This window comes from Budorcas taxicolor, chromosome 6 (genome assembly GCF_023091745.1).
Source record: "Budorcas taxicolor isolate Tak-1 chromosome 6, Takin1.1, whole genome shotgun sequence".
Taxonomy (NCBI): domain Eukaryota; kingdom Metazoa; phylum Chordata; class Mammalia; order Artiodactyla; family Bovidae; genus Budorcas; species Budorcas taxicolor.
Window position 1 is genome coordinate 44,920,905 of NC_068915.1, and position 13,656 is coordinate 44,934,560.

Below are 13,656 nucleotides of genomic sequence, written 5' to 3' on the forward strand. Positions count from 1 at the left end.
AAGCACAAGCCTTGTGGATATCCTGGGGAAAGTTCCAGGTAGGGTGAAGGCAACCGGCTTCCTCTCGCTCTCACCTCACAAGATTCCCACTTTGGAAAACAGTTCAAGACCACTAGAGCAGGTTAACCCCAGGGACTGCAGTAGAGAGATTCAATTCTTGATTTTCTTTTCTGGGTTCCTCCCCTCCTTCTTGCAGCTCTCCTGTGCTAGCACAAAGTATCACAAGCGGGCAGCCTCTCCTTTTCCTCCAGGGAACTCCAGAACACTTCCCAGACATTAGCTCAGCAAGCATAATCCCTCCGCAGCAGATGGAGGGACAGACACCCCAGGCCAGAGGGACTGGCCCAGAGGCAGGGTGCAAGCAGCAGCCCAGTGCTGGCTGGTACGTGGTTGAAAGTGTCCTCAGGGAGTCTGCTGGCACCTCCACGTGGCATCCCAGCACCCCATCTGCAGGAGACACAGCAAAATTCACCTTCACGGGAGCCTGCTTCTCTTAAAACAGTGGAAGAGATGTTCAGAAGGAAGCGCTTGTGGGAGCAACAGTGAAAATTAACAACAACAACAACAAAAATCTGCAACGTCCTTGACCTGATCTTTCTGAATCAATCACTGCTTGAGCCCCTTAGGTGGGTGGGAAGACCCTGACATTTGTTCGCTGATGTAACTACAATAGCTTAACCTGCACAGCTTGAACTCTTGGTGGTGAAAGACCCTGACCTCCAATCTGTCACAGATCAGTATTTGTGCAAAATACAATGGAGATGAATTCCTAGGAAAACAAACTGAAGAAGACCTCAAGGCCCCAAGTGTTTGTTAGATTCACCTGACATAAAATCACACATACTGTCAGACTGCTAGCAAGGAAATATATACATTTACCATATGTAAAATAGATAGCCAGTGGGAATTTGATGTATGATGCAGGGAACCCAAAGCCAGTGCTCTGTGATACCCTGGAGGGATGGAGTGGGAAGGGAGGTGGGAAGGAGATTCAGGAGTTGGGGGACACATGTATGTCTATGGCTGATTCATGTTGATGTATGGCAGATGCCTTTACAATACTGTAAATTAATTATCTTCTAACTAAAAAAAAATTAACACCTGCTCTCAATTCCTGCACTTATCTTTGGTCACAGGGATCAGAAATGGCAGCTTGCAGCCTTTCACTGGTCCTTAGGCCCTGTTTTGAAGAGCATTCAGCCCAAAGATATTTCCTGGTACTTGGGTGTTAAGAGCAAGGCAGGCACCCAGTTTATATATCAAAGGTTCCAGAGATATGTGAAGCAGAGGACAGGGCTGCTTTAGGAAACAGCGATTCAGAGACATAGTGATGTGATCATCAAACATTATTTACTCTGCAGCCTGGCTGAAAAGAAATCTACTAAAATAAAGTCAAGCATTTCGACAGTAGCTACAAAACAATGGTTAATTAGAATCACATCGCCTCCAAGGAAATTCACCTTAAATCTACCCCAGCTTTCAAACTGACCCTTGGGGTAGGGAAGGGTGGGGGAGATCCCCCTTTTAAAGCAGGTGACTGTAATTTTCTTTCCCATTTCATAGGCTGGCTTACTTGTCAATACACAATTCTTTTCTATTCAGTCCTTCCACCTCCTCAACTCCCAAACAATAACTTTGAAAACTAGAAAATGACTATTCTGTTACAGTGCCTAATTCCTTGACAAACACCTTAAAGAACAAAAAAAGAGAGAGAGAGAGAAAGAAAAGTAGTACATTTCAAAGCACTCAAAATAGAGGAGAAAAGTTCACACAATTCTTTTGACCAAAAATAACACCCATGACTCACACACATTCACTATAACCATCCATCAAGCTAACACGCGGCGCCTGCTTATAATTTATCAGCTATGCAGAGCGTTTGTCTCTGTGTTATTGAGAAGGACTCTGTGACCATCAGTTTAGAATAGCTGCACGATGTAAAGGAAATGTCAGGGAAAAAGTGGCAGACCGTCTAACACTGGAAAGGATTTCACAGGGAAGAAAACAAAACTGAGAGATTATTTCCTCTAAATCTCTGGGGCAAGGAGTAGCATAAATAGCAAAACATGAAAAGGTTTCAAAAGAAGCCTCTTTTAAATATTCAGATATAGCCAAGGCTGATATTAAAAGGTTGACATTTTCACTCTGATAATAGTGGGATGCTGAATATACTAGAGTATATTGTAGAAGCTATATATTTAAGTCACTCTTTCTAGTTCAGAGTTTCTATATTAAAATTGTGATGGGGAAAAGAGAGAAGACAGATTTGATGAAAACGTGGCTGGGAGACCCGAAGCTGAAAGGACATGGCGGCTGTCTATTCCAACACACCTTCCTTTGTCAAGGATCCAGTCAACCCCCAGTTACAATGGATATTCACAAAAGCGCCAGCCAAGGCCAGCCCCTGGGGTGGGGACTACGATGCTTGTGGAAATTCTCTCTGCACAGAGATGAAGACTATACATCCTGACAGTTGTTATAAATGCAGAGGTCTGGGAGTTGAGAGAGCTGTGTGCATCTTGCCCCAACCTCTCTGCATTTTTGCAGAAATTCTCAGTGAGGCAGACTGGTCACATTAACAATGGGAGCTGTCGTTGCTTTCTTTAAGTCCTGCTGCATCTTAAACTCTGGCTCTTGCCTCTCCCACTGTGTTTGAATTCCTTCATAAATGTCAGAAAATACATAGAAATTTACACTATAGATGCAATACATTTTTTAAACTTATAAGAAGTGGTGGGAGTTTGTTTGTTTTTTTTTTTTTTCAATGGTATATCACATTGGCAATGACAATCTCTTTGAAGGACCCCTGTTTTCTAAGATCAAGTAACCAAGACTGGTTTACAAGGAGGGGAGTTCAGGATATCAGTTACAAGAAGTAGGCCTAAAGCTTTTAGGTGGGGAGACAAGATCCACTGTATACCAATTTTCTCACTGATGAAAGAAATGAAAAGTTGGACATGAGATCAGTATTTGCCACCCCAAAATATACTCCTCTGCCATGAGAATTATTTTGATCTGAAGGCAACTGAGAATCAACAAACACTGAGAATGTTCTCCCTTCCCCCTTTCAGCCTAAAAACAGGGCATAAATTTCTATTTGTGAGGATATCCTATCCTCTCTGTAGTACCAGGAAGGGAAGAGCATCTCTTATCACCGGACACAGAGAACTGGCACCATGATGAGTCTGTACAAACAAACCTTACCAAAAGAACCCTATCTTCTGTTACTTTTCCTATATATCTCTCTAGTTACTGTCCCACAATTTATCATCCCTGGAAGCCCACATGTCCTTTCCTTTTATTAAAATGGTATGTAAACCCCTCCCAAACCAGTCTAAATAATTCTTTTGAGTTCTACTTCCCTGGCGGCTCAGACAATAAAGAATCCACCTGCAATGTAGGAAACCTGGGTTCAACTCTGGGGTCAGAAGATCCCCTGGAGTAGGGCGTGGCAACCCACACCAGTATTCTTGCCTGGAGAATTCCACAGACAGAGGGGCCTGGTGGGCTACAGTCCACGGGGTCATAAAGGGCCGGACATGACTAAGCGACTATCACTTTTACTTTTTTTTCTTCTCTGTGAACTTCCATGCACATAAAACATTTATAAAATTGCTTTTCTCTCCTGTTATCTGCTTTTGTCAGTTAAATTTGCAGGCCCCCATGCACTGAACCTAAGAAGGCAGAGGAAAAGATTTTCCTCTCCAACAGATAAAAACAAAATGAAAGAAAGTGATGAGAAGTTTAACATTAACCTTCCAACCTTGCGCTAACCAGACACTGGGAAGGGCAGCAACATGGGAAGACCACGTGTTTTCACCCAAGTTCTTAAATAATTCAGCCACCTGGAGGGGAAAGGAGCAACATTTCAGTTACGATCCCTTGAGTTATCCTGAAAACTTTGTAATTTATTAGACATACACCACTTCAGAAACCTAGCCATGGAAAAGTCATCATAATGACTCTCATAATTCTCCATCATAACATAAAAGTGATGTGTACCAGAAAATCCTGTAACTGCCTTCTCAGCTAGCTGACATATCAAAACCAGGATTTAAAAATTGGAGGGGGAAAAAAAAAATAAGAGAGAGGCAGGTAAAAACGTGGCCTTAAGAAGACTACTTTTTTTTTTTTTTTTAAACTGTGAGGAAGAGACCAGATTTAGAAAATGCTCCTCAACTACATGGTATTTATCACCTGAACCCTTTAAACTCACACCTCCAGTAGTGTACTCAATTAAGCAAGAATATGTAAAAAAAAAAACTTCGAGAAAATGTGGAGTATACTTGAGTGGTGTGATTGATAGCAAATTTAATTGCAATTTCTACTCCACTGCTTTGGTCCTACAGCGACTCCTGTGTTAACAGAGTGAAACTTGCTTTGCTGAGCAATGGCCCCCTGCTCATAGCAACTGCCAAAGTAATGACCTCTGCTACAGCAACAGCTTTCTTATTTACAAAAAAAACCACCACCGGAAAGAGAGTTCATTCTACACAGTCACACAGAGTTTTTGGCTGCGTAAGGAGCCCTTGGCCCAACTGCTCTTCACCTCACAATCTCCAAACACACACTGGCCTGGCGAAGGCAGGCATTTCCAGGCCCACAGGCAAATGCTCTTCTATGGGCTGAGGAGGTTGCTATATAAATGTTTGCTTAATCTTGGCCATTATGGTTCTGCATCTGCCACTTTGGTGGATCCTGTAATAGCTCCCAAGTTCTTTAGACTCACTGAGCTTAAATCGCTCCATCTATAAATGGGGGGAAGCCCTCACCTTCCTGACAAAAGTTGTTGCAAGGACTCGAAGGGCTTCCGAGAACGAGGCGGTAGCACTCAGAATGAAGTTACAGTTGTATGTGTTGGGGGAGGGGGTGGTTCCCGAAGGCTAAACCCTGGATTTCTTCCCAGTTTCCCTGGTGTAACAGTGAAGCAGTACTGTTCAAAGTGTTATAAAAAGAAACGTCTCAAAGCACTCAAGACCTTTGAAGGAAGTTTTAGGTTCTGAGCATCAAACTGGAATGCATATACAAAGTTGCTCTGATTTGTGGTCATGGGGGACTAAAATAAGATTGACCAAGAAGATTTTCTGCTGAAGCAAAAGGCTCCCTCCCATTCTACAAAGGGTCATTCCGTGCTCTGATTTCTCCAGGGTTGTCATTCTGGCGCATGTCATCATCCAAATAAGCCATCACTTTTTAAGGGAAGAAAGCAAACACTCCCTCCCGAACCAAGAGGAATACCTCCCCTGGTACCTTGGCTTGAAATCAAAACAGGCAAAGACAAAGATGTGCTTCATTGTTTATTCAAGGAGGAGTCTGCTAGGGGGAAATTGTGTTGCCATGACCCCAAAGAATCCCAACCTATAAGAAGATTAACCCCAGATCATTAAAATTCCCCTTTATCTCCTTTGGAGGAACTGCTTGTTTAGCAAAAGAAAAATATTTAAAGGGTCATCTGAGATCTTTTGGTGATCTTGCACTGCACTGCAGAGAGATGCTCTGTGTATAGTTCTGCCTGGAGTATCAAGAAAAAATTTTCATTTCAATATCCCCTGAGAAGCTATTAGTGAAATCACCGTTGTCACGATTTCTTCACTGCTTCTTTAACAGATGATTTGCCATTGGAAATTAAGTTGTTTTAAAAAGGATTCTAAATTCTAAAAGAGAGCCTCGATTGACAACCATATGTCTAGAACTACAAACATGAATGTTCTTGTCTATTCTGAGAGGAGGAGACAAAAAACAGGTAGATATTATGACCAGACACTGGTTGCCACAAGAAAGAACACTGGCCTAACAGATAAAGATTTCTAGCTCAGTTTCTGGTTCTCAACCACTGCTTAAGCAGAAGGCTTCAGATAAAGCACTTCATCTTTGAATTTCCAAAACAGGTCGGATTAAATGTTGACTATGCTTTTTCCTGGACTTCCCTGGTGGCTCAGATGGTAAAGAATCTGCCGGCAATGCAGGAGACCTGGGTTCAATCCCTAGGTTGGGAAGATGGCCTGGAGGAAGGCATAGCAACCCACTCCAGTATTCTTGCCTGGAGAATCCCCATGGATAGAGGAGCCTGGCGATCTACAATCCATGGGGTCACAAAGAGTCGGACATGAATGGTGACTGAACACATGTTCTTTCCAATTCAAACAGCCTCAGAGTCAAATAAGGAACAAAAACCTAAATTAGAACACTGAACAACACACTGGCACATTTGGATTTTTAGTCCTGTTCTATTCACCTGCTGTATGACCTTGGACAAGTCACAAGAAAGATGAAAGAATGAGCCAACACCCACTGAGCACCCCATGGGATCACAAAGAGTCAGACACTACTGAGCAACTGAATAACACCACCACTGAGCACTCACCAAGCACAAGGCAATGGGCTTTATCCATGTTATCACAGTAATTCTTTATAAAAATTGTATGAATCTATCTCATGATTATGTTCATTTCGGAGAGGAGGAAACTGAGTCTCAGAAAGGTTACACAGCTTGCCTAGATCACCCAGTCAGCAAGTCAAAGTATTATACTTGAATTCCCCAAGTTGGATGCCAGAACCTCAGCTTTTATCTATTGCCATACAGGGCGCTGCCTTTCAACTTTAGGAAAGACCTAACTTGCCGTGTGCCCGCAGAAGCCAGCTGGGAGACGACACACATACATAGATTCATGGGCGCAGGCACACCGTACGCACACGACCTCTGGAGAGCGCAAAGCACTGCAAAGCTGCGGATGTGGTACTGCTCCTACCTATATTTGAGAAGAACTTGCAGCTCGAGCTGCTACAACAAAGCACCACAGACTGGGTGGCTTATAAAACACAGAAGTTTACTTATCACAGTTTTAGAGGCAGGGAGTTGGAGATCAAGGTGCCGGCATAGTCAGGTTCTGGGGAGCGCCCTCTTTCAGGTGGTAGGTTTCTGGTTTTGCACTCACACGGCAGAGAAAGCATGCTCTCTCATAACTCTCAGAAGGGCGCTGAATCCATTCGCGAGGACTCTACCCTCATGACCTCATCTACCTCTCAGAGGCCCCACCTCCTAACACCATCACACTGAGGAGCAGAGTTTCAACATGGGAATTTAGTGGCGGGGGCGGGGGGATGTAAACATTCAGTCCATATGACAGTGATGATAGTAATCTCTCCTTCCGAGCTGAAGAGGGGAGGAAATAGGAATCCCTCCTTTAAGTCAAGAAACTGCAGCCACGGTTTCAAGGCCTGTGGCCAATGAGATTCTCAATGCTGCATCTTCCCCTTTTCCAATGTGGGGATCTCTTGACCCCCTTCCATGTCCCATCTGTTGCCCCGGCAGCTGGTTCTCATTCCAATGCCTTCTGCTAACACAGGTACATTTGCTTTGCAGCTGTAGGGGTAAATACTTCACCTACTGTTTTGCCTTTGGGATAAACACACGATATAAGACAGGAGACACTAGGTCAGGGTGCACACTTCTATCCCTCGTTCCTGCTGATGAAAAAGTGAAGCAGGTAATTGTGCCTCTCTCATCAGTACCAGCACACAGATGCTAAAGCTATCTGCTTTTGGCCAAATGGAAAGTTTCACTGTAACCAGCACCTGCAAATTTAACAGTGCTCTTCTCCACACTGAGCTAATGAAGAGAGCATCTGAACACCCTTGCCCACCCAAAAACCAACAGCATACTTTTATAAATCAACTAAAGGTAAACAAAATTTGAAAACCTGTATTTTAAACAGGTAAGAATTTTCCCACAAATACTAGAACTATTCTCCCCCCCCCCCCCCCCATTGTTTATCAATACATTTCTTCCATTACTAAGCCAGAATTCCCTCCCTGGCTTTGGGCTATGTTTTTCTCTCCATTGCACCGACTACCATGTAACATCCTGTATATTTTAATCATTTTGTTTATTGTCTGCTCACAGCATATCTATGAGACTTAAGGTAACTATATTATTTATCATCCAAATCAAGACACTCTGGAGAGAGAAGGGACCACTAACACAAATTATGTCAGGACAGGAACTTTCCTGGCAGTCCAGTGGTTCAGAGTTTGCCTTCCAAAGCAGGGGGTGTGGGTCCCATCCCTGGTTGGGTAGCTAATATCCCACATGCCTCCTGGTCTATCTCTCTCTCTCTCTATGTGTGTGTGTATATACATATATACATATATAATACATAATACATAATATATATATGTAATAGATAATACATAATATATATATGTGTGTGTATATATAACATATATATTTATCTAGAAATATATATATATAAAACAGAAGCAATATTGTAACAAATGGAATGAAGACTTTCAAAATGGTCCCATTCCAGTATTCTTGCCTGGGTAATTCCATGGACAGAGGAGCCTGGCAGGCTGCAGTCCATGGGGTCACAAAAAGAGTAGGACAACCACATCAAAAAAATCTTGCGTAAAAATAAAATTATGCCAGGACAAGAGGTGCAAATGACAATGATCTTGAGCCATTTAGGTTCCACACGCTCAAGGATTTGGGTCTGACTTTTTTCACTCCTGCGTTCCTAGTGTCTAATCAGCACAGGATACCCATAAGGTGTTCCATAAACTCCTACTGAACCATGGTGGCTCATTCTTAGAGAGAAGAGTCCTTACCAGAAGAGTCCTGACAAAGGCACACAAGTATACAGTTGTTAAAACAGAAAGGGATGATCAGGAGGGGGAGAGGATGATAAATATTCATTGATCCTCACCCTGGGCCAGGCACTGTGCTGAAGACTCTACTTTTGTTATCTCCTTTGTTTCTCACAGCCACACCATGCAGTGGGCACCATATTTATTCTCATTTTGTAGATTCTTCTGGTTACACTTGGCAGCTTGAAATAGCTTGGCCCAAAGAGGAAGTTTCTGGCTCCTAGAACTTCAGAAGGGTTGGGTGAGCAGCCACCTTGGGAGGCAGAAATGCAGCCCGGCCTCAGGACCAGCTACCACCAGCACTCAGGGGCCCCCAGGTTTTTCCTTTGCCTTCAGTAGAGTCTCACCAAGTCTCAGGCCCCGAAAGGAAACTTCCCAAGACACGTGATTAGTTTAGTGGGTGTCACTGCTGGCCCTTCCATCCCTGGTGATTAGTCTAAGCCAATTAATGAATAGTATCCTCCCAGTGAGCACTCAGACCAGGAAGAAGGACATATCCTACACGGGCCCAGTGAGACTGGAGGGAAGGGCTTATATTCCAGGGGTGGGTTTTCGATCTTTCCTGCTTACGGGAACTGGCCTCAGGAGAAAGCTGATGCTAAATTCAAGAAGAAACTGATGTTAAAATCGGCACAGTGAAAGAATGGTCAGATAAAATATACGATTCCCAGCTCAATGTGAACTTCACATTAACAGTCAATATTGCTTTAGTTAAGTAAATATTATTGCATGATACGTGAAAATGAAAGTGTTAGTTGCTCAGTCATGTCTGACTCTTTGCAACCCCATGCCCTGTAGCTCATCAGGCTCCTCTGTTGATGGAATTCTCCAGGTAAGAATACTGGAGTGGGTAGCCATTTCCTTCCCCAGGGGATCTTCCTGACCCAGGGATCGAACTCACGTCTCCTGCATTGCAGGCAGATTCTTTACCGTTTGAGCCACCGGGAAAGTCCCACAGTCTTATACTAAAAAGGTATTCACGGTCCATCTGAAATCCAAGGTTTGATTCACTGTATGTTTCTTTGCCGAGTATGGTAGAGAAGAGAGAATGAGTACAGGACACTACAGCGCCCGAGACCTGCACCACCTCCCAACTCGCAGTTACGCAAGGGCATCAACTCCTTTACTGTTTGAGCAGTTTTGAATGTCTGTCCCTGGTACCCCAGTCCATCCTATGTCATCCATCACAGGCAGGAAGGGTGCAGAGCCCAAGCTCACACCACCACACTAAATCCTAAAGGGACAGAAACTAAATGCCATATTAAAAGCTACAGAGCCAGAACTTAGGACGTTGAACCTGTTTGTTTGTTTGTTTCCAGAGCTGTAAGAATGCAGCTTGACAGACTTACTGGAATTCATCAGATTCTCTTCAGTCAATGTAAATTTTTTATTATAAAGTCACGGAACGTGAATTCACTTACCCTGTAAAACTCCTTCATGAATACTAACAAACCCTAAAATCGCGGCAAAGATGACAGCTCATAGACACCAAAAACAAAAACATAAGCAATCCCACACTACGGATCCCAATTTTAAAACGTTTATGATAAATTTCCACATCATTTTGTTTAGGAAAAAACCATCAATTAGCTCCATAGAAGAATCTGATATTAGCTCAAAGCTGGAGCATTACAAAATAATCAAATAAAATAGGAAAGGAATATGGGAGTGACCAGAACTGAATGCCTGAAAGGGTAACCATAGGACTGAATTGTTATTTAAGAGTAAATGTTGTGTGTGTGTGTGTGTGTGTGTGTGTGTGTGTGTGTCTACAGTTTACGCAGCCATGAGTCTTACGTGTTTATATGCTGTGCCAGGTATATGATCAATGAACAAAAACAGGATGTTGGCTGAGCCATTACAGCTCTGAAGACAGCAAACAGTTTCTGAGTCCTTATTTTCATCCACCAGTTTTGAAGCCCTGCTCTGGTGCAGCGGGTTTCCCATAACATGGAACATACAACATTAATATCACCATCATCCAGGCTGCCTTCAAGCCCATGAAAGGTTACTAGTCAGGGTGTGTCACTATAGAAAATTGTGAAGTTAAGGAAACAGCTAACAAGATATCTTTGAAAAAAGCAATATATATATGTATGAATACAACTGGATTTTAAAAATTTGATGTATGATATTCCTGGATGTAATCCTATAAAAGTGTTAACTATCCCTACATCAATCTATAAATTTAAGAAAACTCCAATCAAAATACCAACAGGAATGGGTTTGGGTGGGGTGGGGATCAGAGGAGGACTTGATAAAATATTTGTCAGTTATATATATATTAAAAAAAGAAATCTGAAAAGAAAGAGCAAAGCTAAGGATAATAGCTCAAACAGGTATTGAAAGTATAAACAAAAACAGAATAATGTGGTACAAGTAGGATGGTACTGAAGCTCAATGGAACAAACAGAAAGTCCAGAAACACACATACACACATATACACAAGATAAGGATTTGTTCATTGATAAAAGTGGGCACCTAAAATCTGTGGGAAATGGATTCATCAATAAACAATGCTGGTGATCATTCAGGAGAGAACATAAATGGCTCATGAGTTTTGCTGGTAAGATGTCTTTAAAAGTCTGAAGTGGCAGAATGACATTCATCCATGGAACAGTGAGCTAAAGCCCGGTAGCAGTACGCCCTCAACTCGTGGTTTTTCAACAGGGTCCCAACAAGAAAGGGAACACACTCAACATGTGTGCCCTCTTCTATCCTGTTAGATGTCACTGTGTCTCCTTCACCCAACCCTTAGCTCCTCTTTGTAGTCAGTGTTTCTCAACCACACTTCCCCCAGTAATACAAACACCTCTGAGAAATTAAAAGATTTCTCTACACATTTTGGGATTCCCTGATCCTCCAGTTGTTGTAAGACACCAATACAAACATCCTAAGAGTTACCAAAGGTCAGGAGTAAGTCTTACCTGTTTCCTCTTTTCAGGGGGAAGTGATGGATCTCCATCCTACAAAGAAACCAATGTTACATTTTATTTTTTTAAAAATCAGATATATGTAGGTTCAAGGAGCTGTACTGAACTGTGAACTAAATTCAGACCCTCCCCACTCCCACCCCCTGCAACCAGCAATGTTCTGAACAAAACTAAAATATACTTTAAAAACTGATAACTGTAAACTGAACCAGAGTTATTTTGGGAAAACCTCTAAAGAATCACTTTCAATTAGGACCAGTCTATATGTTTTCTATAAGATGGTTGGATGGCATCACTGACTTGATGGACATGAGTTTGAGCAAGCTCCGGGAGCTGATGATGGACTGGGAAGCCTGGTGTACTGCAGTCCATGGGGTCGCAGAGTCGGACACGACTGAGTAACTGAACTGAACTGATATATTTTCTAAACCTATGTGAGCCAAATAAATTCATTACTTAGATTTTTCAAAATTACTTTTGAGCACACTAAACTGAAATAGTATTTCATTTGGTTTGAGTTCCTTTTTTTAAATAATTAGATTCAAGGTAATAGTAGTGGACAGACATACACATGTGCATATACACACACACTTGAATTTTCTCTATAGGCAGAACAATTTGGGGACAGGATATGCCCAAAATAAAAGAAAACTAACTGAGAACTTCTAGCCCTATCAGATTTTTGTTTTAAAAGGATATAATTTCTGTCCCTCATGTGCCATCTGGGAATACATAAATATCTCAGGTAAATGATAAATGCTCAGGAAACAGCAGTCCTATATCTGATGCAGTCCTCATGTAAGTCAACGTTACTTTAACCTTAGGAATCTTTCTATTGTATTTCTGTTGAGGACAATTCAATGACCCCAGCAAAGCTGGTTAAATGTAAGCAATAGTGTCAGCACTTAAAAAAGAGATGGCATAAGTGAGAAAATACGAAGTGAGAATGCAAAATAGCACTATGCAGTTGGTATCCTCCAATTCATTTTAATTTGCATCCTTAAAAATTATGCCATATGAAAACTAGAGAAAATCTAATTGCCCAGGAGAGGGAAAGGTTTAAAAATTATGGAAATACTACTATGCAAATATTTTTTTAATGAGTTAAATCTGTATATATGGCCTAGAGAGATGTCCAAAATAAAGTGCTGAGCGAAAAGAGCAAGTTTTAGAGTAACATTTATATAAAGCTGTCCAATAGGAGTCTCTGCAATGAGGGACATGTCCCACAGCTAACTGTCCAATATAGCAGCCAGCATGGAAACGTTCTATATCAACACAATCCCATACGGTAGCCACCAGCCAACTATAGCGATTGAGCACACGAAATATGACGAGTCTGAGTGTTCAATTTTATTTAATTCTAATTAATTCAAAATGAAACTTTAACCACATGCAGCTAGTCAGTGGCTTCCGTATTAGCATAGATTTATAACATGAATCCTCCAGAAAAAAAAAAAAAAAACGCTTCAAACAATTCATTAATAAGTAAATAAGGCACACGCAGACACATTCAGATACGTGTGTACATTCACGGCTGCCAGAGCAAGTATCCGGAAGCATACACTTATCAACCAGCAAACGGTACTGGGTGTGGAGGAAGTGGGGTTGATGACTTTCATGTCCTGAGAACGTGAAGGACTTTCATGTCTTTCCATTTGGTAACTGTCTGGATTCAGCCCTCTTTGGAAGAGATCGCATGCTTAAAGCCCGTCTTTCTATCTCCACAAGGAAACGGGGTCATCACCATAAGGTAATACGTACGATGAGTTCGCGGTACTTCTTCTTCAGGGACTGGTGACGCTCTCGAAGCTGATTGGCCATGAGTTTGTACTGGTCCCTTTCCTGCTGGCATGTGTCCAGCTCCTTGGAAAGGATCAGCAGGGCTTCCTTCTTACTCTCCAGCTTCCTTTTACACACCAGGTACTGCAGAATAAACACATCCATGTGACTCAAAACTGTCATCAAGCCTCCTTCCTTTCACCCGCGTTGGAGTTCACACACTCTGCAGGGTTGATTTTGCTTTGTTGCTTTTTGTCTTCAGAGATCATATACCCAGAGACATTTGTCATTCAAT

General features: G+C 42.1%; 1 protein-coding gene across 2 annotated transcripts in view; it reads right to left on the reverse strand.

The window, feature by feature from the left end:
* Positions 1–13,656, reverse strand: part of CCDC149 (coiled-coil domain containing 149) — a 115,738-nt gene that overhangs the window by 56,260 nt on the left and 45,822 nt on the right. For both annotated transcript variants that reach the window (XM_052642368.1, XM_052642369.1), the window contains exons 2-3: positions 13,344–13,505; positions 11,574–11,612 (exon numbers count right to left, since the gene is read on the reverse strand). In XM_052642368.1, coding sequence (XP_052498328.1) covers positions 11,574–11,612; positions 13,344–13,505 — 201 coding nt within the window. The remainder of the gene's footprint in view (positions 1–11,573; positions 11,613–13,343; positions 13,506–13,656) is intronic.